The sequence below is a fragment of the Lactuca serriola genome, chromosome 9, assembly GCF_051521515.1.
Source record: "Lactuca serriola cultivar US96UC23 chromosome 9, Lser_US96UC23_V15, whole genome shotgun sequence".
NCBI classification, from domain to species: Eukaryota; Viridiplantae; Streptophyta; class Magnoliopsida; order Asterales; family Asteraceae; genus Lactuca; species Lactuca serriola.
In genome coordinates, this window is record NC_136416.1 from 61,942,618 (window position 1) to 61,967,807 (window position 25,190).

At 34.3% G+C, this 25,190-nt stretch overlaps 1 protein-coding gene across 1 annotated transcript; it reads left to right on the forward strand.

Moving 5' to 3' along the window:
* Window positions 1–11,956: 11,956 nt before the first annotated feature.
* Window positions 11,957–14,764, forward strand: LOC145073022 (cathecol O-methyltransferase 1-like). The gene is made up of 4 exons (XM_079019568.1): window positions 11,957–12,434; window positions 13,503–13,813; window positions 14,050–14,114; window positions 14,189–14,764. The coding sequence occupies exons 1-4, from the start codon at window positions 12,055–12,057 to the stop codon at window positions 14,483–14,485; spliced, it is 1,053 nt and encodes a 350-aa protein (XP_078875694.1). The 5' UTR covers window positions 11,957–12,054; the 3' UTR covers window positions 14,486–14,764.
* The last annotated feature ends 10,426 nt before the right edge of the window (window positions 14,765–25,190 follow it).

The following is a 25,190-nucleotide window of genomic DNA, read 5'->3' on the forward strand; positions in this document are numbered from 1 at the left end:
GATGGTAGAAAAGGCCCTTGTAACCGTGCTTTGGAATGATTCTACCTGTGTGTAGGTCTAGCAAGTTCTGGGACTTCAGAATTATAGTAGTAGCGTATCGGTTCGACAGTGAAGGAATTAGTGACTTGTTCAGCACTAGAAGGTTTAACTCCGAGATTGTCTCTTATTGTACATTATGTTCTTGGATTCGTTAACTTTAGGATGAGTCATTTACTTGAAGGATTACCTAATCCCTTTCTATCAAGTGAAAAGTTTCCGGCAGCAAAAAATGGTCAGTGATTCGGTTTACTTGTGAAAACAACAAGTAATCAGAAGTTGGGTAACCAGTTTGGAACACAAAGCGGGGTTGAATTAGCAGTGGTTCAGTATGGGTTGTCTGTTGGGGAGTCATACAAGTTTAAGATTTCAGAATTCGGTAGAGTAGAAATGGTTATTCTTCAAGGGTTAATTTAAGTTAAGTAAAGACCCATTCATCGTCAGGATTTGGGAGCCCTGCTAAGGCTGAATTGCTCAAGCTATCTGGTGTGCCTGGGATGGTAAGGAATTATTTCGAGGATGAAATCTAATTTAAGTAGGGGAGAGTTGTAACACCCGATTCAAAGTATTTTTTTAGTTTGGACCCTTTGTGTGTTATTGTTTTGCAAAATTAGCTCCTAGGGGACAGAATTGTTAACTTTAGAAAAGTTGGAGTATGTTGGGTGTACTCCTTGTACGTTGGGCGTACTGACCCTCTTTGTGATCGCGAATCTTGACCACGTACACGAGGCGTACATGGAGTACGCATGGCGTACAAGAGCTTGATTGAAACCCTAAATTTTAGGGTTTGCACCCTATTTAAACCTTACGATAGCCTCATTTGGTCATGTTTAGCCAAACTCCACCTTCCTTTGCTCAGTAATCAAACCCCTAGTGTGTGTTTGCGAGTTTTGAGCCATAAAGAGTGTTTGTTGGTGATTTGCAAAAGAGGAGAAGAAGAAGACCATTTGAAGAAGTGTCTTGAGCTTGAAGATCCGGGGTTGGCACATCATTTGCAAGCTTTTTGACGTAAAAAGGTCTCATCTTGATGGTCCATGTTTCTAGATCTAGTTATGTTGTTATTTTATGCATTTTGAGTCCTTAGAGTGATTGATGGGCTTCTTGGCTCACTCCGAAAGTATTGGTGTTAGATCTAGACTTCTTTTGGTCCCCTTGTTCATAAAAATACAAGCTTTACGATGTATCATGGACCATGCATGTGTTAAGACTGTTGTTATGCTCTTTTTGAGCTCTTGAGCCCCATTAAGTCATTCATGTGTGCAAAGTTACCAACTTTACGTGATTAGTGTTCTTATAGAATCAGATATGAGAGTTTGGCTTGAAGTCTCAATGGATTAAGTGCTTAATGAAGTGGGGTGCTCAATTGGGGAGTACGTTGAGCGTACCAAGCTGGTACGCTACAAGTACTAGCCCCAGAGGGTGTACGCTAATCATATGAGTTGAGTACGCCCCTTATACTAAGAAAGTGGGCTTCGGATTTTGGGCTTCTCGGTTTTGGTCCCATGCTTGGACCTTAGGAGATTAGGGTCTTGTTGGGCCATAAGATTTCTATTTTTTGGGGCTAATGTTGTCATGTCGGGTTCTTTTGGTTGAAGTCCTACGAAGGGATTTGGGCCCAATTTGGAAGATTGGGCCATAATTGGGCTTTGGGTGACTATTTTGGAATTGGGCCTTTTGTGTAGTTGGTTTGGGCCTTCGCCTTGGGCCAAGTTAGGTAAAGGATAAAATGGTCTTTTACCCTAGTTTAGACTCTTAGTTATGAGTTGGGATTCAATTATTAATTGGATGTTATTTTATGATTTTAGCGCGGGGATTTCCGGACCAGCAGCCAAAGATTTATCTGTGAGACTCGGCAGCTCGATGTGAGTTTCCTCACTGTGTTTAGTGAGTCAAAGGAACCAATGTCGGCCCATGGCTTATTACGTTATGATGCTAGATGTATGCGTGCCTCTTGCATGTGTTATGTGATGGAATGCTTACCGAGCAAGGCTCAATGCAGGGCGGGGCTCGATGATTGTATTGAATGCTATTGTCTTTGTGATTATCGCATGTGTTTGTATGATCATATGATTATATGTTTATATGATTACCATGTAAGGCCTGATGATTGATAGATCTATATACCTAGCAAGGCTCGATGTCGGGTGGAGCCCATTATGTGTTTATTATGTATGGTATGTGGTATTTTGGGGAACTCACTAAGCTTTGTGCTTACAATTTTTAGTTTATGTTTCAAGTAATTCTGGTTCAAAAGGGAAGAGCCCAGGATGATTGCAGAGCACACACCACCTCATTCCGTATTTTGTCATTTACTCTGATATTTTATGATGTTGTAATACACTTTGATCCATCTTGATTATATGAAAATGTTTTAGATTATCGTTTTATTAATTTTAAAAATGAAATTTGTGAGTCCTATTTTGGGGACGTTACACGACTACTCCTTCGACATTTGGCAAAATCTCGTTTTCGTTGTATCGATATATCGCTCTTCAAGAATCATATTATGCAATATGATGCACACATACATTACGTGTCTGCTTAAACTTTTTTCTTTTTTCGTCATTTGGACATGTAAACGATTCACAAAAACAGATAATGGAGGATATATATCGTCGGTAAGATAGTACCCGCGCTTATATGCTACCTTGTTTGCTTGAAAAGCTACATCGTGCGACTTTCCAAGGTAGACATCGTTGAATACCGGTGACTAGTCCAGAACATTGATGTCATTGTTTGCATCGGCTAGACTAAAGAATGCATGCAATATCCAAAGATCATGTGATGTGATTGTTTCTAGAATAATCATCGGCTCTCTATGGTCGCCTCGCATGTATGACTACGCCATGCATTGGGGCACAATGCCTAAGCCCAATAAATGCAATTGATACTGCCTAGCATTCCTGAAAAACCATGCTTGACTTCATGCACCTTTTACAGCTAGTGGAAATCGTTAATAGTTAGTTTGCGAAAATATCGTTGCCCGTACAGCAAAGTAATAGCTTTGGATAACTTGTACACACATTCTCGTACGATACCCTCAGACATCCTTAAATACTCATCCCATTTGTCTGTGCCCATGTAGTATGCTAACTGACGAATTGCTGCCATGTATTTTTGAATTAGAGAGAAACATTTTTTTGCGTCTACCTAGAAATATGGAAAACGGCTTTCCAAATCACCAACAATACGTAAGAATAGCTCATTCCTCATCCAAAACCATTGTTGAAACTTTTTATTCTACATCGTGTCATCTGTAAAGTAGTCTTCTATAAGATGATAGTGTTCAACTTCACGATTTCTAAGCAACAGCGGTTTTCTTGGTTTATTTCATGGACGTGAAGTTTGACCTCATCAGTTTTGAAATAGGCAACAATCTTCGTCATGATGGAACCAACGAATAATGTCTCCTCTTGAGTCGTCGATGAAGATGATGGCATTGTGTTTTAGTGTTTTTTTAGAGAGAATATTTAGAAATTAAAAAATAAAAATATAAAAATTATATATATATATATATATATATATATATATATATATATATATATATATACAGTGTTGCAAAACTCGGCCGATTACTCGGAATCGGCCCTCCACCGAGGCGATTAATGTCAACTCGGTCAAAAAACTCGGATTTAGTCAAAATCGGCCAAAAATCGGTCAAACTCGGTCAAAAATCGGACAAACTCGGGCCTACTCGGTCTTACTCGGGCTTACTCGGTCAAACTCAACCAACTAGGTCAAAATCGGTCAAACTCGGTCAAAGTGTCAAAATTGTCATAAAAAGAGAAAAAAAATCAAAAATTTCAAGATTAATATGTATAATGCACTTAATGATTTATTATTTAACACAAACATGTGATTATTACTACATATATATATATATATATATATATATATATATATATATATATATATATATATATATATATATATTATATTAAATTTTCAGTAATTATCCACGTAGTGAAACAATTATGTGTATTTCAGTTTTTATGTATTAACATGTATCTAATTTTGGTTATATATTTCAATCAAATTATGATTTTAACTTATGATTTTGACATATATAATTTTCCAAAAAATATCTCTACATGAATTACCGAATCTGAGTACTCCTGAGTACTCGCTACTCCCCAGTCGGCCGAGCAGGTACCGAGTAGCGAGTTCTACAACCTTATATATATATATATATATATATATATATATATATATATATATATATATATATATATATATATATGTAGTTTTCCGATTTCTTACCGTTGCAAAAACAAAATCAACCAATAGGAATCGGAGAGAGAGTGCGGCACTCGAACCCCCTTTCTCACACCACCGTTCCCGCAGTGTCGGTGCGGTGCTCCAGTGAGCGGGAACACTTCCCTCGCCTCCCTCCTGCTACATGTTGTCGGGTTTAAGGGTTAATGCAACAAAATCTTAAGTTTTCAGGTTTTATCGATTTTGCCCAAAGTTGAAATTTATGTTCATTTTTGTCAGGGATAATGACTTAAAAGGGTAATATATTTTTCGATTTGTACACATTTGGTCACTAAGTTTTTATTCGTCCATATTTACCCCTTCAACTTATTAAAATGTACACATTCAGTCCTTATGACCGATTACTTCAGGTTACCCAAGAAAAATGACTTAATAAGGTAATATATTTATCATTTTATACACATTTAATCCTTAATATTTTTGTACACATTTAGTCCTTAATATTTTTTAGTTTTAAAATAAGTCATTTTTGTTTTTATACTTATTCAATACTTATGAATGATTTCTTTAGGTTTTTTCTCACGCCATCTTACGTAGGACAATCATTGATGAAGTGTGTGGGGCTGTTGATATTTATGTGTAACGTCTCATTTTCACAACCAAAAATTTTCATTTTTAAATAAGGCAAAAATCCTTAATTATAAATCCATTATTAAGAAAAAAAACGTTTATTTCAAAATACATTTATCGAAAATCAAAGTAATATAAGAAAAGCGAAATCCTCAATATTGTTGATGAGTGTGTACAGCCATGTCTTTGCCTTCCTACGATCAATGATAGAACCTGAAAACATAAACAACTCGGTAAGCATAAAGTTTAGTGAGTTTCCTCAAAATACTCGATACAACAAACGTATTATCATGCATAACGAGCCCACACTCATCAGATTGGAATACATTTGCCCAATCAGTCCTCAGACTAGAAATGTCAGCATGCAACAGGTCCAATCAGTCATCAGACTGGAATACGTACGGTTTGTCGGTATGCCGCCTTAACCTAACCGCTCTTCTCGAGCCTCCGTGCCTATGGCTTACAGCTGGCCCGCACCAGGTATCTTGGCCTACAACATATAACAAGACCACCTCAACCTATCCCACCACCATATGGCTATCACATATAAGAAGTCATGGGAAAAACCTAAAGAAATCATTCATAAGTACCGAATGAGTACAAAAACAAAAATGACTTATTTTGCAACAAAAAAAAATATTAAGGACTAAATACGTACAAAAATATCAAGGACTAAATGTGTACAAAAATATTAAGGACTAAATGTGTACAAAGTGAGAAATATATTACCCTATTAAATCATTTTTATCGGCTAACTTGAGAATTGCCGGTCATAAGGACTAAATGTGTACAGTTTAACAAGTTGAATGGGTAAATATGGACGAAAAAAAAGTCAGTAACTAAATGTGTGTAAATCAAAAAATACATTACCCTTTATAGTCATTATCCCTTTTTGCCGCAAAAATGCAATTTTTTTTTCAGTTTTGTAGTTTTCACATATTAAACCGGTTACTTGTATAGGTGCCAGCCACATGAACGTTGAGACCATCTCCAACCCATCTCCATTTTTTCCCTCATAAATGGAATAAATAGTGTTTCATCTTCAACCCTACTCCATTTTCTATTCCATTTTTTACCCCAAAAAAATATATTCCTAGAATATTCCATTTTTATAACTTATATATTGTCAAATACACCTTTCTAATAATTAAACTCTATATTTATTATTAATTAATATAAAATAGTATATAACATGATATTATAAATATTAAATATTGCATTTAAATTATAATTAATAGATAAAATAAACTAAAAATGTATAAAATAAAAACGAGAGGGATTAAAATTGGCAACCAAACTTCACTTTCATTTTTGGAGATATATTATTTATATCTCTAAAAATGAAGATGAAAATAGGATAGGGTTGAAGAAGAAATGGAAAAGAAATAGAGGAAGAAATGGAATTTAAAGATGGATTAGAGATGCCCTAATTAGTATGATACTTTTGCTTACGTGTCAGCCATAAATATGCTGACTGGTGTTTATATAGAAGGCCTTCAAAAAATCTCAACACGAGGAAAATGAGATGGGCAGGAATCAAACCTGCCACATCCAACTTACAAAACACTTACCAGTTACCACTAAACTAGGTTGATACTTGCATTTTATCAATTGAACAAATAAATATAATGTATATCAGTGAATCAACGATTTTGATTTTGATTTTGATTATTATTATTATTATTATTATTATTATTATTATTATTATTATTATTATTATTAATATAAATACATATTTTTCGTAACATCAACATAAGTTTTTTTTTTTTTTGGATTTTCAATATAAATAATTATATACATGTATTTTGTATTTTCAATATAATATATATATATATATATATATATATATATATATATATATATATATATATATATATATATTAGAATGTATAAATACTTTTTTTAAATATAAATACCTATATTTAGGTATTTATAGGTATATAATATGAAAATACCATATAAAATATGTTTAAAAATGTCTACATTTTATGTGTATAAAAAATGTTTTATACATATAAAAATGTTTTTATAAATATAAACAATGTCTTAATACATATATATATACATATCAATACATTTTTTTATAAATAAAAAAACCACATCAGTATATTTTTATATGTAATCATATGTATACATTATATATAAAGATGTTTTTTGCATTATATGTATACATTATGTATAAAGAAGTTTTTTTGTATATTTATATCTATACATTATGTATAATGACATATAAGTAACGTATTTAAACGTATTTAATATGTGTATATGTATTTATTTCGTATAAAACATATTGTATGTATACAAATATGAAAATAGCATATAAATACATTCAAAATATATCTATATGTTTATGTATGTATAAAAAATGTTTTTATACATATAAATAACGTTTTTTTACATATAAATAACGTTGTTATACATATTTAGATGTATAAAAACGTTTTTCATACACATAAAATTACATCAATATGTTTTTATACAAAAAATACATATATACCTAATAAATACATTAAAATACGTTTTTATGCGATTTATATGTTTTTAAAATAAAAAATTACGGTTTTCATAAACAAGCTCAAAATATTGTAATAATAATAATAATAATAATAGTAAAAACAACAACAACAACAACAACAACAACAACAATAATAATAATAATAATAATAATAAACTTTTCCGTATAACACATTATATATATTAAGTTAGGAAATAAAACACAAGAATCCTTCTAGCTTTGTGGTTGGATTCGTTTCCAACAATGTCGTAGGCCCGGGTTTGAATCCTCTTGGTCTCCATTTCTCGTTCATAATATACAATTTTCATTTGATGGCAGCTCCTACTCAGCCTCTTCCCTCCAATCAACTATGGATTCACCTGCTAAGTCTGGGTTCGAATCCTCTTGGTCTCCATTAATATTCCTTTTTCATTTGATGGCAGCTCCTACTCAGCCTCTTCCCTCCATTCAACTATGGATTGAATTTGATAGGCCTTAAAAGGTAAAGGAGCAATACTGAACAATTTTTTTGATATTTGAAGCATAAATCAACATAAATTTCAACTTTGGCCATAGAAGGTAAAGGGGCAAAAGGGAACACTCAACTATGGATTGACCCACCATAAAAGGTAAAAGGGCAATGCTGCACTTTTTTCGACATTTGAGGCAGAAACCAACATAAATTTCAATTTTGGTCATAGAATGTAAAGGGCCAAAACTGAGCAATTTTTCCAAGACATAATAAACATAAATGTCAACTTTTTGTAAAACCGACAAAAACCTAAAAATTTAAGAGTTTGTATGAATTTAACCCTTCTACTAAACATATGTTACAACTTATAATTTCAAACCAAATACCCAAACTAAAAATCCAATTAATCAAGAATTACAACAAACAAAATCCTACAGAGAGAACCCCAATTTATAATGGAAAATTTTCATATATATCCTTCTAAAGTTTAGATATTACGTCTATATCCTTGTAAAGTTTAAAATTATGTGTATGTCATTCCAAAAGCATAATATTTACACATATATCAAAACAAATAATTTAATTAGAATTAAATTAATATAATATTTACAAACTTATCTAAAATTCAATTTTATATATGATGTTCCCGTTATACCCTTTATATTAAATCTAAAACTTTTTTATTGAGATTTAATAATATGATCAAATATGGGAGCAAATATCATTGAATCGTATATCACAAAAATCCTTCTGCAAAAGTCGACATAATTGTTGAATCAATTGATGCATTCCAATCAAATAATATAACTCAACTTACAATTGAATCATTTGATTATACTATTGATCAAGATAATTTTTTTATCCTTTAACGAGTATGCTGTATGTATAAGGTCATTCACCTGAATTCTTTAAAAAAATCAATTTACATCAATTGTGTAATACTTGAATGGCTCGAACTGTATGTATGATAAAACAATTATCTAATGTGTACACAATTCATAATTGCAAAAGAAATTACATGTTTGACCATCAATCCCACCCAAGGAGTCCATGCAACGTCTCATTCCTTTTTTAATAGACTAAACACATAACTTCAATGGAAACAGATACAAAAGCATAAAACTATATGCCACTCACCATAAAGTATGTCAGACCAAAACAAATCTAGCAAATTTCAAACCCCATCGTATCATAATTTTTCTTCGACGGGGTGAAGTACCCTTGCAAATAAAAAAGAATTAATCAAATGAGGAAGAGAAGATATATGTGATGAAGAAGACAACTTGTTTAGCCGAGGCTGCGATGAAGAGGATATAGTTCGTCCACTTTTGCAGGAGGGTTTTTGAGATCAACAAGATACAATTGAATGAAATCGGGTCTCATATTTGATTATAATATTAAATCTGAATTAAAAAGTTTTATATTTAATCTAAAGGGTATAGCAGGAAGATCATATAAAATTGAATTTAGATAAGTTTTTAAATATTATATTAATTTAATTCTAATTAAATTATGTGTTTTGATATATGTGTAAATATTATTGTTTTGGAAGGACATACACACAATTTTACATTTTACAAGGATATACACGCAATATCTAAACTTTAGAGGGATATATATGAAAATTTCCTATTTATAATTAGCAAAATCAAATAAAAGAACCTAATCATTTAACGGTTAAAGATAACAAATAATAGTTAAACCAACAACTAACAGTTATTACCAAAAAGATACAAATAAAACTAATAATTGCATTTATTTATTTACTTTAACAAAAATGGAAGATGGCTCCTCCTCGGGTTTTTTCATCCAAAGTTAGGCAGGAAAGGATAAGACTGAGGGGGGAATGAATTACTAGATTATATTCATGGTTCTAAAAAACGTGCTATGGCGTGCTTCAAAGCATGTCATGGTACGAGGCGTGATGTAGTCGTTACGAAAACGTCCAAGATGGGTTTGTTAAACGTGACGTTTAAATAACGTGTTATGGCGCACCTTATCGCGATATGACGTGAGTTTTTTTCAAGGCGCGAGTTTTTTTTTTTTTTTTTTTTTTTGATTTTTTTATCGGGCCAAAAATAATTGAGTTTTTGTTAACTTTTTATATTAAACTAGATTATGTCCCACGTTAAACGCGGGAAACACATAAATAAAATACAAATTTATATAGATATTACAGAATAATTATAAAAAAAGTAGGGTTATTGGTCTAAATTAACAAAAGTTTTTTCATTTATTTTTAGTAATTTACATATTTAGTCCCTGTATTTAGTTGATTTTTTCGGTTTTGGTCTCTAAAAGAATCAGGTTGTAGTTTTTGGACCTTGTTTCACTGTTTCATAAAACTTTTATGATTGTCTAAATTAACAGCCTAGCTGTTAGTTTTTTTTAAATGACCATTTTGTCTTTGGACCAAAACTAAAAAACATATATCATAACAATATATATATATATATATATATATATATATATTACTTACGTTTAGAGTAGATTACATTTTTGATCCTTAAGTATACCTAGTTTTTTTTCAGAAGGTTATACCGTGCATTCTTACATGCCCATGTATGGTACCGATTTTTTTTTGAACAAAGAATACGGGAGCCTATTTTCATCTTTCACAACATGCTTATATTTAACTTTAAAGCTCACATCAGTTGTTGAGAAGGTATATTTCTTATTCTTATTATGTTACTACCGGAGACATAAGAAAACTTTTTAATGAGGGTGTTCATGTCTTTTGTACAACCCGTCTGTTATATTATGTCATGTCCTCTCTTGTCTTGTCTATTGATTTTTTACAAAGGTATACACACATATGTAGCATCATAATTTCATTATATATAACATCCAATTTTAACATTGAGTTTACTGTTTTCGAAAATAAGATCTTAGTTACCGATTAAAAAGATGGAACCAAAAACCAAACACAATATCAAAAAAAATTCTAAAACAACATCATATATCCAAATTATAAGTATTCAATAAAGAACCATACGAATGAGTAAAAACATATAAATTCGAAAACAATATCAAACTTACAGATTAAAAGGATTTAAGAAAGAAGTACATACATTTATTCGACTAATCAAACTGATAGGAAGGTTGAAGTTTTTTTGCATTTGTCTTCTGCGGAGGATTATGGCATAATGTTTGTGTAAATGGATTATTAAAAAGGTTTGAAATATATATACAAGTCAATATGATGAAAATTAGTAGGTAATCAATTGAAATCTCATTTAAACTTAAAATAAAAGATATCATGCTTGAAAGTGTATTGGTTCAGAATAATATCCGAAACTTTTGAAATTTGAAATTAATAGTTTCCGAGATTTCAACATATAATATATTTGGAAAGCAATTTTGAATGGAAATAGAGCCTAAATTTAAGGTTTACATTAATAAAGAACTAATTTTGTAGTTGTAAGTTTGGAAAGAATTCAAGTATTATTTTTATTCAGTTCCTACATTTAATTTCCTAATATAACGGATTGACTTTTTGTTTGATCAAGATGACGTAAGCAAATTGATCTAAGGGTGTAAAACCCATAAAGAAAACACAATCAATGGCCCAGATTGTTTTAGATGATGTCATAAGGTTTCTCTTTTAATAATATTTAGAGATACTAATATAACACTTCTAAAAGCTTGATATACTTGATAAAAATCAATAATTATATGATTTATCTTTTTTAATATATATAAAATAGTCACGCTTTAAAAAACGGCATGATTCGTCAAGACTTGTCATGGCTTAACTTTTATCTTGCTGTCAAACCGCACCTCACGTTATTTAGAATATTGATTATATTAGAAGAAAGAGCGTTATCAAAGATTTATGAAATTTCAAACTTTGGGTGCAATAAAATATCAAGTGGAGACAAACTGTAAATTTACAAGGAAAAATGAAAAAAATGTGTTTAATAGATTTAAGTGGGGTCCACGCCTACCCTATACCCACAAATCAACAATCAATCTTGAGCATGAGACAACCACCACAACAATCACTTCGAAATTTGCACGGTCTACGAGGCCCACGCACATGCGTTCCCAAAACCTCAAAAACAACCACATAATTCTGCCGAGGGGTTTTTCAATATACATTATATAAAGAGGAGAACGAAGCAGGGACAAGAGCTATAAGCCTATAAAGTATTATCTTGCCAAATACCCATAAAGCTTAATAGCCTGTAAATATTCAGACTCAAAAATGGGTTCGGATGAGGAGCAATTCGCATATGCAATGCAACTGGTTACCTCCATGTCCCTCACCATGGTGCTGGTGAATGCAATGAAGCTCAAGATCTTCGAGACTATAGCAGAGGCAGGACCTGATGCACGGCTCTCGGCTCATGAGATCGTATCCCGTTTGTCCATGACAAATCCGAGTGCCCACCAGATGCTCGATCGAATGCTTCGGTTGCTCGCTACTCATTCTGTTGTAACCTGCAATCAACAAGAACGTGAGTTTGGTCTGGTTCGAGTGTATGGACTCACCCCCGTTGCCAAATACTTTGTTCCAAACGAAGATGGGGTGTCCTTATGTGCTTTGATGGAGTTGCTTCAAGATAAAGCGTTCGTTGACAGTTGGTATGTTTAATCACACTAAACAGTTTATATCAAAACAACGGGAGAAGTTTCTGAAAAAACAATATATATATATATATATATATATATATATATATATATATATATATATATATATATATATATATATATATATATATATATATATATATATATATATATATATATATATATATATATATATATATATATATATATATATATATATATATATATATATATATATATATATATATATATATATATATATATATGTTAAACTTTTATTTAGTTCAGTCAGATTTATACAACTTTTTTACCTAATTAGCGGATGAGGGTAACATGAGGATTAATACAGTGTGGGTTAATCTATGAGCAAAATCTGACTGGGTGGAATCCGCTCAAATGGCTATAGATTAATTAGTTAAGCATATCAAAATTTTGTATATGATGCTAACCCATCCTCACTCACGTAAATTGTCAACTCTTGTTTTCTCTAAAAAAAAAATACTATATATTAGCTTTTAATTATTATTATTGGACATGAAAACTTTTTTGAATGGTAAATACAATCTTTAGTAAACTCTGACTTTTTAATTCTTTTATATGCTTTGTCGATATTGATAATTTATTCTATATCCTAGTTATATCTAGATATTAATTAGTCATTTTATTTTGTTATTATTAGATCTATTTGATTAAATATACAAAAAAATTGAATATATTTTATAGAAATTATTATCATAAAAAGTTTTTTTTTCAAAATGATACCAATACCAAAATTAAAAAAAAAAAAAAAAACATTACCATAACATATGATATTTTTCGTTCTTTTTTATATTATTATCAACTAATGTTATTTGTAAAAAAAAATATAACACAGACTTTAAAATAGAAAAAATAAAATCATGATTATAGTTTATAAAAGGTTAATGGTTGGTGTAAGTTCATAACAATAGTTTTTCGAACAAAATTAAAAGATTTGGAGTGCCTTTTATTAAGGTCTATAAACAAGATTAATGTTTTGCAGTAGTGAATTGTACTGTGATTATTATTAAGGTGATGGATATTTTTTTTTGTTTATTGAACAAGGTTTAAACTCAAAGATTCATTGTTAGAAGGAGGTGTTCCATTTGATATGGTTCATGGAACACATGCATTTGAATATCCAGCATTAGATGCAAGGTTCAATAAGGTCTTCAACAATGCCATGACGAATCATACTACTATGGTGATGAACAAAATTCTAGAGTGCTACCATGGTTTTGAAAACCTCAAGCAAGTGGTTGATGTGGGAGGTGGTTTAGGAGTCAATCTCAACATAATCATATCAAAATATCCCACTATAAAAGGCATTAATTTTGATTTGCCACATGTGATCCAACATGCACCGGTCTCTCCTGGTATGTTTAGTTTAGGCCTTCTCAACCTTTTTTAAATTAAAGACGATCAATTTGAGAAAAATATAATGGAACCTATAGAAAAAAAAAATCGGGTTAATTGAATTTCAAACCTAGAGCCAAATTTAAATGGAATCTAAAACCAAGAACTGTTATGTTTTGGTTTTTTGATTTTTTTTGGTTCTAAACTTTTTTGACAGCCTCATTTATTGATGTTTTTTTTTTATTGTAAAATGTAGGTATAGAACATATTGGAGGAGATATGTTTGAAGAGGTTCCCCCAAGTGATGCCATCTTTATGAAGGTAATTTTTCACGAATATCCTTACAATTTGAATTGAAGGTCTTTCTAATTGGTGAAACATGAAATCTGGCATAGTGGATATTGCATGATTGGAGCGATGATCATTGTGAAAAGTTGCTAAAGAATTGCTACAAGGCATTGTCAAATGAGGGGAAGGTTATTGTAGTTGAGAGCATTCTTCCTTTTTTGTCCAACACAAGCTCTTCCGATAAAGTCACCACTCAAATAGATGCAATCATGATGACACAAAATCCAGGAGGAAAGGAGCGCACAAAGCATGAGTTTCTTGTGCTGGCTAAAAATGCAGGATTCACTGGAATAAAAATGGAATGCTTCGTTTGCAACCTTTGGGTCATGGAATTTTACAAGTAGAGTTTTCTCTAATTATATGTGTGTTTTATATTTCATCATTAATGATATCTTCATTTATAAATAATGACCTTAAATCCTTGATTAAAAGAGGTTTATTAATGTGATAGAAAAATGGATATGTTTATCCAATAAATAGGATTTAAAGTAAGCTTATATGACAAATTTCTCAAGGTTTTCAACAATGTTGGAGAGTTTGAGATCCATTATTGTAATTTGTCGAGAAAATGGATAAAGTTTTCGGTGTATAACAAGAATTACTAAAGCGCCGGTTTGAGCTCACATGCACACCTAGTTTCTCGTTAGTTTTTGTTTTAATTGTGATTTTGTTCAAAGACAGAAGGCAAAGAGAAAAAACTTGTCTTCCTCTTTTCACTGCATGAAAGGAAAAGTTATCGGATAGTTGACGCAGCTTAGATGTATTTTCCATAAATAGTTAAGATATAATTAGAAGAGGAAGAAGTAGCTCATGACGCAGCTTAGAAAAAACTTGTCTTCCTCTTTTAACCAATGTGGGTTTTAGATACCAAAAGGTCATTGGCCTAGTAGTTGTATCAGGTGTTTGTAATGTTTCCTTACCGGTCCATTAGTTTTTAATGTCCTCGACAAGATTAAAAAAAATTATACCCCTATATTTGTACCGTATGATTGATAAAAATGATACAACCATCAAGGTCTGGTTTTATGTATCGACTTTGAAGTAGAAGTGATCTGAAAAAATGAATCAGAATCTAATTTTTAAAAACTAATATCAACAATGCAAAAGTTATACCTTCTGAATTAGCACAAAAAAATAATGCCCCCAACCTCCAGAAATATCTCAATAAGAGTATACTGATAAAGAAAAGTAAACATGAATTAGAACACAAATATGAAGTTAAAGACATGAACAGGTGAACTCCAAAACTCTATAAAAACGCATAAAAATACCTAAAACCTTCAAACAAAATCCGAACTTTAGAGTTTAGATAATCAAGTACGCCTCTCGAAACAAAAATACTAACACAAATTGATTAGAGAGAAGATCGAAAAGATAAGATACAACTATTATAGATATCGATAAATAAGAGCTAAGATTAATCAAATAGAAAAATACCTCTAAATGGCTGAAGCCAACTTTGAACTCCAATTCTGAAGTCTCGAACTATTTTCTTCACCTTTAACTCTTCAGACAAAAAAGTCGGTAGTAGCATTGTAGCAAACTTAAAAATCAGGACAGATTCACATTGTTCCAAACATCGATTAAATGGGCATTAGTACAAAACTAGCATTCGGCCACGCAAAAAAAATAAAAATAAACTTGTCACTGTAGACATTTTATGATGTTTTTTTTTCATTCATTATGAAAGAAAATGTCGCATCACTAATGATAAGTTATAGTGACTAACCCATAAAAGTGTTACTATAGGTAAAAACCTTTACCATAGGGTACCATTTTTTGTAGGTTTTTCAATCATTTTTTATAACCGTCACCATAAACTATTTCCCCTCATAAGTTATTTTGTTTATTATGACTATTGCTGACTTTTAGTGACACGTAACAGATTAAAACATGATCATAAACTACATTTAGTCGCAAGTTTTTTCGTTTTTCATGATTATTGTTGCCTTTTAGTGACACATATATATATTAAATCGTGACCACAAAATATTACTAGTCACATGTTTTTTCGATTGACAAGACTATTGTTAACTTTTAGTGATACAAAGTATATTAAAATGTGACCATAAACTACTATTCACATGTTTTTTGTCATTTGTCATGGTTATTGCTGACTTTTAGTGACGTGTAATATATAAGTCGTGACCATAAACTACTTTTAGTCACACATTTGTTTTCATTTTTCATAACTATTATTGATTTTTAGTAACACATAATATATTAAACGGTGGCTATTGTTAACATTTAATCACACTATATTGTTTGTCATTACCATTGTTGAATAACTTAAAATCATTTATATGTCAAATATTGATCGATTAACATCATGTACGTTATTTAGTATGTAACACGCATATATTAAAAATATATATAGTTCTAGATTTTTCAATATGTGACAATTTTTTTATCTAAGTTAGACTACTTTCGAGCATCCATTCATTTAAATTTGCAATATATACTTGTGGTTAGCTGAAAATTGTCACTTTGGTCCAAAAAAGTTTGAACTAGCACCAGAGGTCCAAACTTTTCATTTTGTTGCAAGTTTAATCCAATTTGCTTTAAACTTTTTTATAATGACGATTTTACCCTTATTTTTTCCTTTTTCAATTTTATTTATTTATTTAAATATTTGACTGATTAAAAAAATTAAAAAAAAATTAAAAGAAAAGACAACACACACACATTCTCTCTCTCTCTCTCTCTCTTTCTCTCTCTCTCTCTCACACATAAACGACCATTTTTTTGTGAAACCCAAAAGGAGGAAGCAGCCTCCATCACCCACTCATCGGAAAAACACTATCCAAACACCCCTCATTGCTGCTTCGGCAACACCAAGAAACACCCCAACACCATCGAGGACCACCTTGCTCCATTACGTCACCACCACAGTTGCCCACCACCCTCTACTCCCCCACTGCCTTTACCGATTAAACCCAACCCAACTCCCTTCCATTCACTTCGTTTTCGCCGGAAGGAAAGCACAACAGGAGGCAGCAAGGGCAGCAACGAGGACAAACCGAGAATGGGGAGGTGCTGAATAGATCTAAAAAATTGATAGTGGGTTCGATTGTGCGCAATTTTCCCAAACGAGAACGAGGACGAGGATGAACAGATCTGAACTGAGAAAGCGAACCGAGAATGGGGATGGCGCTGTAAACCGATCTTGATTGTGTGCAGTTTTCCCAAACCTTTGTTTCTCTTTCTTCGCTGGATCCTGCTAGGGTTTGCCTTTCTTCTACGTCGTCGTTGCTATGATAGTGGGTTCGACTTGTTGAAGTAGTCACTCAAAGATTTAGGGTTTGCCCACCACCCTCTACTCCCCCGTTTCCTTTCTCCGACCAGGTGGTGGTTTCTTGTGCCTAGTATGGTTATGAATGTGAGTGAGTTTGGTCTCCTGTAACGCCCGTGTTTCTAGGCTTGCCATTTTTTTAACAATGTAATAGTCTATGTTAACATTTGTAACCCATTTGAAATAATAAGAATGTATTATTTGCAAATTATGTCTTTTATACTTATCTGCTTAATTATGTGATTTGATTTAATCAAGAATAAAAATAAGCGTAAAAAATGAAATGTTATATAAACCTGATATCGATGCACGAAGATGTAGTGGTTGAGACGAGGTTTCCGAAAATATAAAGAATGCTGAAATCCGAGTTATAACAAAGAAGTTATGACCTGTCGAAGTTTCGCGACAAAACCGGTGTGGCACAGCATGACGTAAATAGTGAATTTACGAAGGAGTGATATTTAGCCTTAGTGATCAACACGAAAGATGTAGATAATGTTGAACCGAGAGCGTGCATAAAAAGAACGCCTAAATCTGACTTGGTATGAGGAAGTTATGATTTTTCGAAGTTTCAGCTTAGCAGTAGACAGCCCAAAAGTTTGAATTGAGATCGAGCAAGTTTTAGCCGAAACTTTCTAAATGAGAATCGAAGATCTCATCGATGGTAGTGCAACGACAGAAAGAGGGACGAAAACGGACGTCATTCAAAGAAGTTATGAATTTCTAACGAAGTTTTTTCTGTCCCGGCTTACTAAAAATAAATAATAAAAATAAATTCAAAATTAACCGACGAAGTCTAAATGAAAGTTGTAGAGTATAGTCTGACCTACGCGTGGGTATAAAGAACGTCAAAAACGGAGTTCGTATGCAAAAGTTACGCAATTTAGAAGTTGACGAGTCAACCCAGCGTACTCGGATGAGTGCAAGTTGCCTGACCAATACTCGAGTGCCACTAAGTGACGCATGCAGTGACGTTGAGTACGCCCAGCATAAGGCTTGGTATGCCCCGCGTACTGAGTACGCCCAGCGTACTTAGAGTTACGCCCAGCGTAATCCCAGACCCAGCACCCTATAAATAGAAACCGAGATCAACCATTTTCCTTGCCATTTTCTTTCTTTCTCTCTAATGTTCGCCTCAGTTTGCGTGCCAACTATATCCCGAAGCCCCGATATCATTCCCAAGTCCCGAAGCAAGTTCTGAAGTCCCGAAGATGCCGAGAACTGAGATTCTCGAGCCGAAGCTCTGCCCGCGAAGAGCCCGATTTTTTGTGAAGATCTTCCAGATCTACCGAAGAATACTACTTCTACAAGTCGTAGTGTTGTCCGATCATCTTCTGATCAAGTGAGTGTGTAGTTACCTTCTTCCAACGCATAATTATGAAGTATTTTATACAAAATACTGATGGATTTTAGGTGTAACAAATAAACTAGAAAAACAATTCCTAAGTTCACATGCAACCTACTTTGGATCTATGTTTAACTATTGAACATATAACTTTGAATTGCAAAACAAGAACCCTAGAGGAGAGAGGCTTTTTTCGAAAATAACAAACTAGGGTTTAGGAGTTACATACCTTTCAATTGTTATAGCAAACAATTGACAATCCTCTTAATCTTGATCTTGATCTTCTTTGAAGCTTAGCACCACAAATGTAATGCCTCTAATGGAATCACACCCAAGAACTAGCAAGAAGGAAACTAGAAGGAGAGAGAGGGAGGGAGTATGCAATTCTCGGCCTAGGGTTTCTTCAAAAGAAGGGGTGCCCAAAATGTGAGCCAAGAGGCTCCTTATATAGCTAAGGGATCTAGCGTTTAAGGAAAAACCCTAATGCTCCTTGCTTAGGGCCTAAGCAAACCCAAGGGCCTTATCTAAGCCCCCATGGACGAAATCATTAGGGTTTCCCCTATAGATTTCGTCCACCCTCTTCCAAGGGGGTTCTGGAGCCTTCCACTCAACTATTAGATAATTTCAAACTAGTCCCTGCACTTTATAATTAATACAGTTAACCCCAAAATTAATTCTAATTAACTTCTGGCTAACTATTAATTAAACATTATGATTTCTAATCAATATATTAATCTTTTAACATATTAATAAATCATTTATATTAATTTATTAATCTTATAATAAATCAATATCTCTCCTTTCATAATTTCCTTGTCCGGTTGCTAAGTTTGAGGGCAACCCAAAAGGACTGTGCTGCTATCAACTCAAGTACATACCAATTATAGTTATGGGCTTAGACACCTAATCCAACAGTCTCCCACTTGGATAAGTCTGTAACTATAATTGCTAGTATGACTTCTAAATTTGACTAGCAAATTGTAGCTTCCAAAAGCTGCTGCCAAACTCTGACCCAGTCAGTTACGTGTCCTAAGATAAGTGATCACATGACCCTTCATTCTAGTAGATATCCCTAGACATAAGACATGGAATACAATCAATCTCTTTGTCAAGAATCTATGTTTCCCGATTTCTGATTTGTGATGATATAGGACTTCTAATCAAACACAACAATTTAGTCCTGGCTGGGCCCAGCACAAAAGTCAACACCAAATCATTGAGGGGCCCATAGATATTGCTTTTCCTGTTAGGGCAAAAGGAATGAATAAACATTGACTCATATGCTTGTATCTTTTACTCATCAAACCATACATAACAATACGTTTTATAACACCAAGTTACTGATGCGTTTTCGTATCACAAATGTATAGCCAACTTGCAAATTACAACTCATATATCTCTGTTTCAAGATCATAGATATTATCGTCTCAGTATTACTCGTGATGAATTCCGTGAAGTAATACTCTGAGTGTGGGTTTATCCAATACTCAAATCTCACTCTCTGAGTACTCATGAACATTGCAGCAATTCTATTGCTATGTCTATCCTAGACAATCTGCAATCCAATTCATGACAGTCTTAATTCACTACTTACTTCCAAAAGTACGAGCGACTGTGGAGTTTGAACAATCATATTATTCGGTAAGTTAAACATGCAAAATATGAAACACAATAATAAACAATTGACAAAAGGTAGTAAACTCATAAATAATACTTTATTATTTAATCACCAAAAGTCAATTACATTTACTTTGTAACAAGTTTTTGAACTAGACTAATCTAACCACTAAAACTAATATCATCTTTCAGACCTATGCTTCGAGCATGCTGAATATGCTTAGCCCTACTCAGGCCCTTTGTGAGGGGGTCTGCTGGGTTATCTTCAGACGATACCCTCTTTACAACAAGATGGCCTTCTTCTACTCTATGCCTGATGAAATGGTACTTTCTGTCGATATGTATGGTTTTACCATGGTCTCTGGGTTCCTTAGTTAAGGCAACCGTTCCCTCATTATCGCAGAACAGTTCCATAGGCTCCTGGATGGTTGGAACAACTCCGAGATCCCCGCTGAAGTTCCTCAACCAAGCTGCTTCTTTAGACGTTTCACTCGCTGCTATGTACTCTGATTCACAAGTAGAATCAGCCACCGTATCTTGGTTGGAACTTTTCCAAGTAACTGCTCCTCCATTCAGTAGAAATACCCAGCCAGATTGAGAACGGAAGTTATCTCTATCCGTTTGAAAGTTGGCATCACTGTAACTGTAACGTCCCAAAAATACTGGTTAAAAATTTCATTTTTAATTTAGGTTGATACATCGGAACATCATTACAAAACATTCATAACAATAATCCATGTCTGAAAACCGGTAATATCATAGTAATAATTCAGAGTACATCCCAGAAATCCATAGTACGGAAAACAAGAGTGTGTGTGATATGCCGCTACCGTGCCGGCTCCTTTCCCCTAACTGAAGAGGTACCTGAAACAAAAACTGAAAAACGTAAGCACAAAGCTTAGTGAGTTCCCCCATCATACCACATACCATACAAACACATAACATACATACTGCCAGGCTATTCTGGGGTGCCTGACTACCCGGTACGGCCATTCTGGGGTGCCGACTACCCGTGCGGCCATTCTGGGGTGCCGTCTACCCATGTCAAGCTATTATGGGGTGCTGACTACTCGTCGGTCCTGACAACCGATCCTCGGGGACTATTTCACCCCTACTGCTACTTACACATATATCATAACATAACAAATTATCAGACATATCTGGGGTGTCTGAACTACCCTTCGGTCCTAACAACCGAACTCTACTTCTATCACATATAACATATCATGCTCGCATATAACATATCGTGTAGTAGCAAACCTAGATGATATCACAAAGACATTCATCTAACGTACAACTCCTACTGGTGGGCCGGCATTGTGGCCGTAGACCCACCGCTACTGGAGGGTAACTCACCTCAAAGTAGCTGCTGATCTAATCGGGAACTGACTGTCGACTGCTGCTGCTGCTGATCCGGACGTCCTCCGGCTATAATTCCCACAAAACGATCAGTCAAACACTGCTAGATGTACTCAGGGTAAAATGACCCTTTTACCCTTGACCAAGCCGAAATCCAAGTCAAAGTCAACTTCCAGTTGACTGGACTCGCCGAGTCCGCGAGCAACTCGCCGAGTCCTTCCCTTACTAATCTGGTCCTATTTGCCAAGTCCTTCGCCCCATTCACTGAGTCACCCTTGACTCACCACTCGGGACTATGGGGCCGACTCGAGTCTCGACTCGCCGAGTTCGCGAGCAACTCGCCGAGTTCCTCGAGCAGATCCCCTACTCGCTTCCAATCCACACCAGAACACCCCATACGAGGGTTTGGGGTTTTGGGACTACGTTACACGGTTAATTCCGCGTGCAAGTACGAAGGGTTGAACCTTCAACGCTAAAACCCCTCTTGCTCTGTGAAAGTTCATATGACTCGCCGAGTTTGAAGAACAACTCTGCGAGCTCCAGGCAATCTTCATAGGACTCGCCGAGTTGTTCATCCAACTCGCCGGGTCTAGGACCATCTTCATAGAACTCGCCGAGTCCCTCGACCCATTTCCTGAGTAGGCCAGATCTGAGACATGCAACGGTTCAAAATCACAGATCTATGGTCCTAGGGCATGTTTGCCACGTAAAGTTGCAAACTTTACGTGCATGCATGGCCCTATGAGCTCAAACATGCAATTTCAAGCTCTTTAAGAGGTCCTACACTCAATAAGGACCTCAATCACCTCAACCACAGAGACTTTATGCTATTATGATGTCCAAAAGGTCCAAATCCAAAGTCCTTGCAGAACATTAACCATAACACATAGAGATTTAGGTTCTTAGGGCTTAAAACCACTTTTTAGGGACAAAAAGGGGATTTAATGAACTAAAGGTCAAGGTAGGAACTTTTCTACCTGAATAAAAGCCCTTCACAGAGTAGATTCTGGATCTTCTTCCCTTATTGCACTCTTCAACCTTCTCCTTCTTCTCCTAAGCTCCAAACCACCTTCACAAAGCTAAAAATCACCCACAAGCACACAAAGGGGGCTAGGGTTTCGTTCTACAGATCTCTGGGAGTGCTAGGGGAAATGGAGGCTGGGTTAGGTCGTTTAAATAGGATGCAAACACCCGGGTTAGGGTTTTAGTCCAGAGAGGGTCTACTCGCCGAGTCCCACGAGCCTACTCGCCGAATAGACAGAGTAGATCCCGCGTCTAGTCTCGCATCTACTCGGCGAGTTAGTCCTTCAACTCGCCGAGTCCAAGGTTAAAATGCACTATATAAGGAGAGTTAATAACCAAGAATACATACTAGAAACCAGGTGCTACAGGAACCGTCTACTCTCAAAGTATCATTGCCACCAAGTACAAGGACCCAGTCCTTTGTCCTCCGCAAATACTTGAATATATTCTTTACTGCTATCCAATGAGCTCTGCCTGGGTTTCCTTGATAGCGACTGACCATGCTCAAAGCAAATGCCACATCAGGGCAAGTACATGTCATAGCGTACATGATCAATCCGACAGCAGAAGCATAAGGTACACGACTCATGTCAGCTATTTCCTCGTCTGTACTAGGGCATTGAGTCTTACTCACTTTTGTGTTGCTCTGGATAGGTAGCTCTCCATTCTTGGAATTTTCCATACTAAACCTCTTTAGTACCTTATCCAAGTATGTGCTTTGACTAAGTCCAATTAGTCTCTTCTTTCTATCTCTCAATATCCTAATCCTAAGAATATAGGCAGCTTCTCCAAGATCTTTCATGGCAAAACACTTTCCAAGCCAAGACTTAACTTCGTTCAAGGTTGGAATGTCGTTACCAATGAGTAATATGTCATCGACATATAACACCAGAAAAGTTACTATACTCCCATGTGACATCCCCAAAATCACGGCCAGAAAAGACCGGTTTGTTTATGCTTTGTTTAAAAATCAGAGTAACATTTTAAATAAAAGTGTTGCGGAATTTGTCCCAAAACAAAATATGATAAAGATTTATCAAAAGCATTTCCATAGAAATGTATTTCATTAAAAGACTTGGGATGTCATGTTCGTACTGATCAAAAGCATAAACAGTACAATATAAGCCTTACTACATTATTTCATATTTACAGGCCTATATCCGTAATCCCTCGTCCAAACATCATAACTATGCTCAAGCGCCACTACCTGTAATACATAAAACTGAGTGGGTCAGGCTTGGGAGCCTGGTGAGCACATAGGGTTTTCAACCCACAATAAATAAGTTTATTAACTTCATTAAATTAAACAAACCCGATTACCCATTCCCGTTATCCTCACATTACGTCCCTAAGCATCTATCATAAGGAACCTATCCTAAGGATTATCATCGGGACGGACACTACTGCTAAGGGGATTCCTCAGCAATAAATGTCCTTAAGGCAACCATGTGGGGGATGGAGTACATCTGGTGAGCACACAGTTCAAATAAACACACAGTTCGAATAAACACCTACAGGTTGCGAGCCTGCTAGTGTTCCAATGGACTGTCTAGAATAGTTTGTGGTCGTCATCTATACTCTGCTAGATGACTGAATCATCAATAACATCTATAACGAGGCATCTCATCGTTTTATTTTGTCACACAGCAACTATTACATCTACCCATGTTTTACCCAACACATTTTGTAGATATAAAATACATATACAGTTTAAATCATTGAAAACATGTATAAAACGTTCATTCAGCATAGATAGCAAGTATTCAAATAATATGCACACATGGCACGTAATTTATATAAAATACGTCATATCTATGTGTAAGCTGAAAGTAACTATGCACTCACTTGTTAAAGTGATGATTCCAAAATCGGGCATCGCTTGCTTCTAACGATTCTATTTTCCTTCGACGAAACCTAGCATTATTATCGCTAAATTTTAGTCTAATATTTACCGTGACCAACTATTAGTCTTATTATTATTATTATTATTATTATTATTATTATTATTATTATTATTATTATTATTATTATATAAGCGTTAAACAATATTTTCCAACCACTATGTACAGACAGGGGCCAGACATAAAACACCGGAGGGCAGGACCATTTTGGCATATAGCACTTCTGAAATCCATCAACCCTATGCGGCCCTTTAAACCAAATTTCCCGTACCGCGAGTAGTTAAAAAAATATTATAACGACACTTATATAAGTTATAATAATAGCTCAATATTTATTATAAGTCATAATAACAATACTAATTTTAAATATAAGCTATATTAAAATAAGGTAAGCATAACTTACTTACAAGGGGGTTTTAGCTAGGAGTCGGGCTCTGCAGGGGCAGAACTTCGTCGCTGAATCTTTCTAAGAAATATTCGTGCAGCGCTTCAGCGCTCACCTTACTATACTA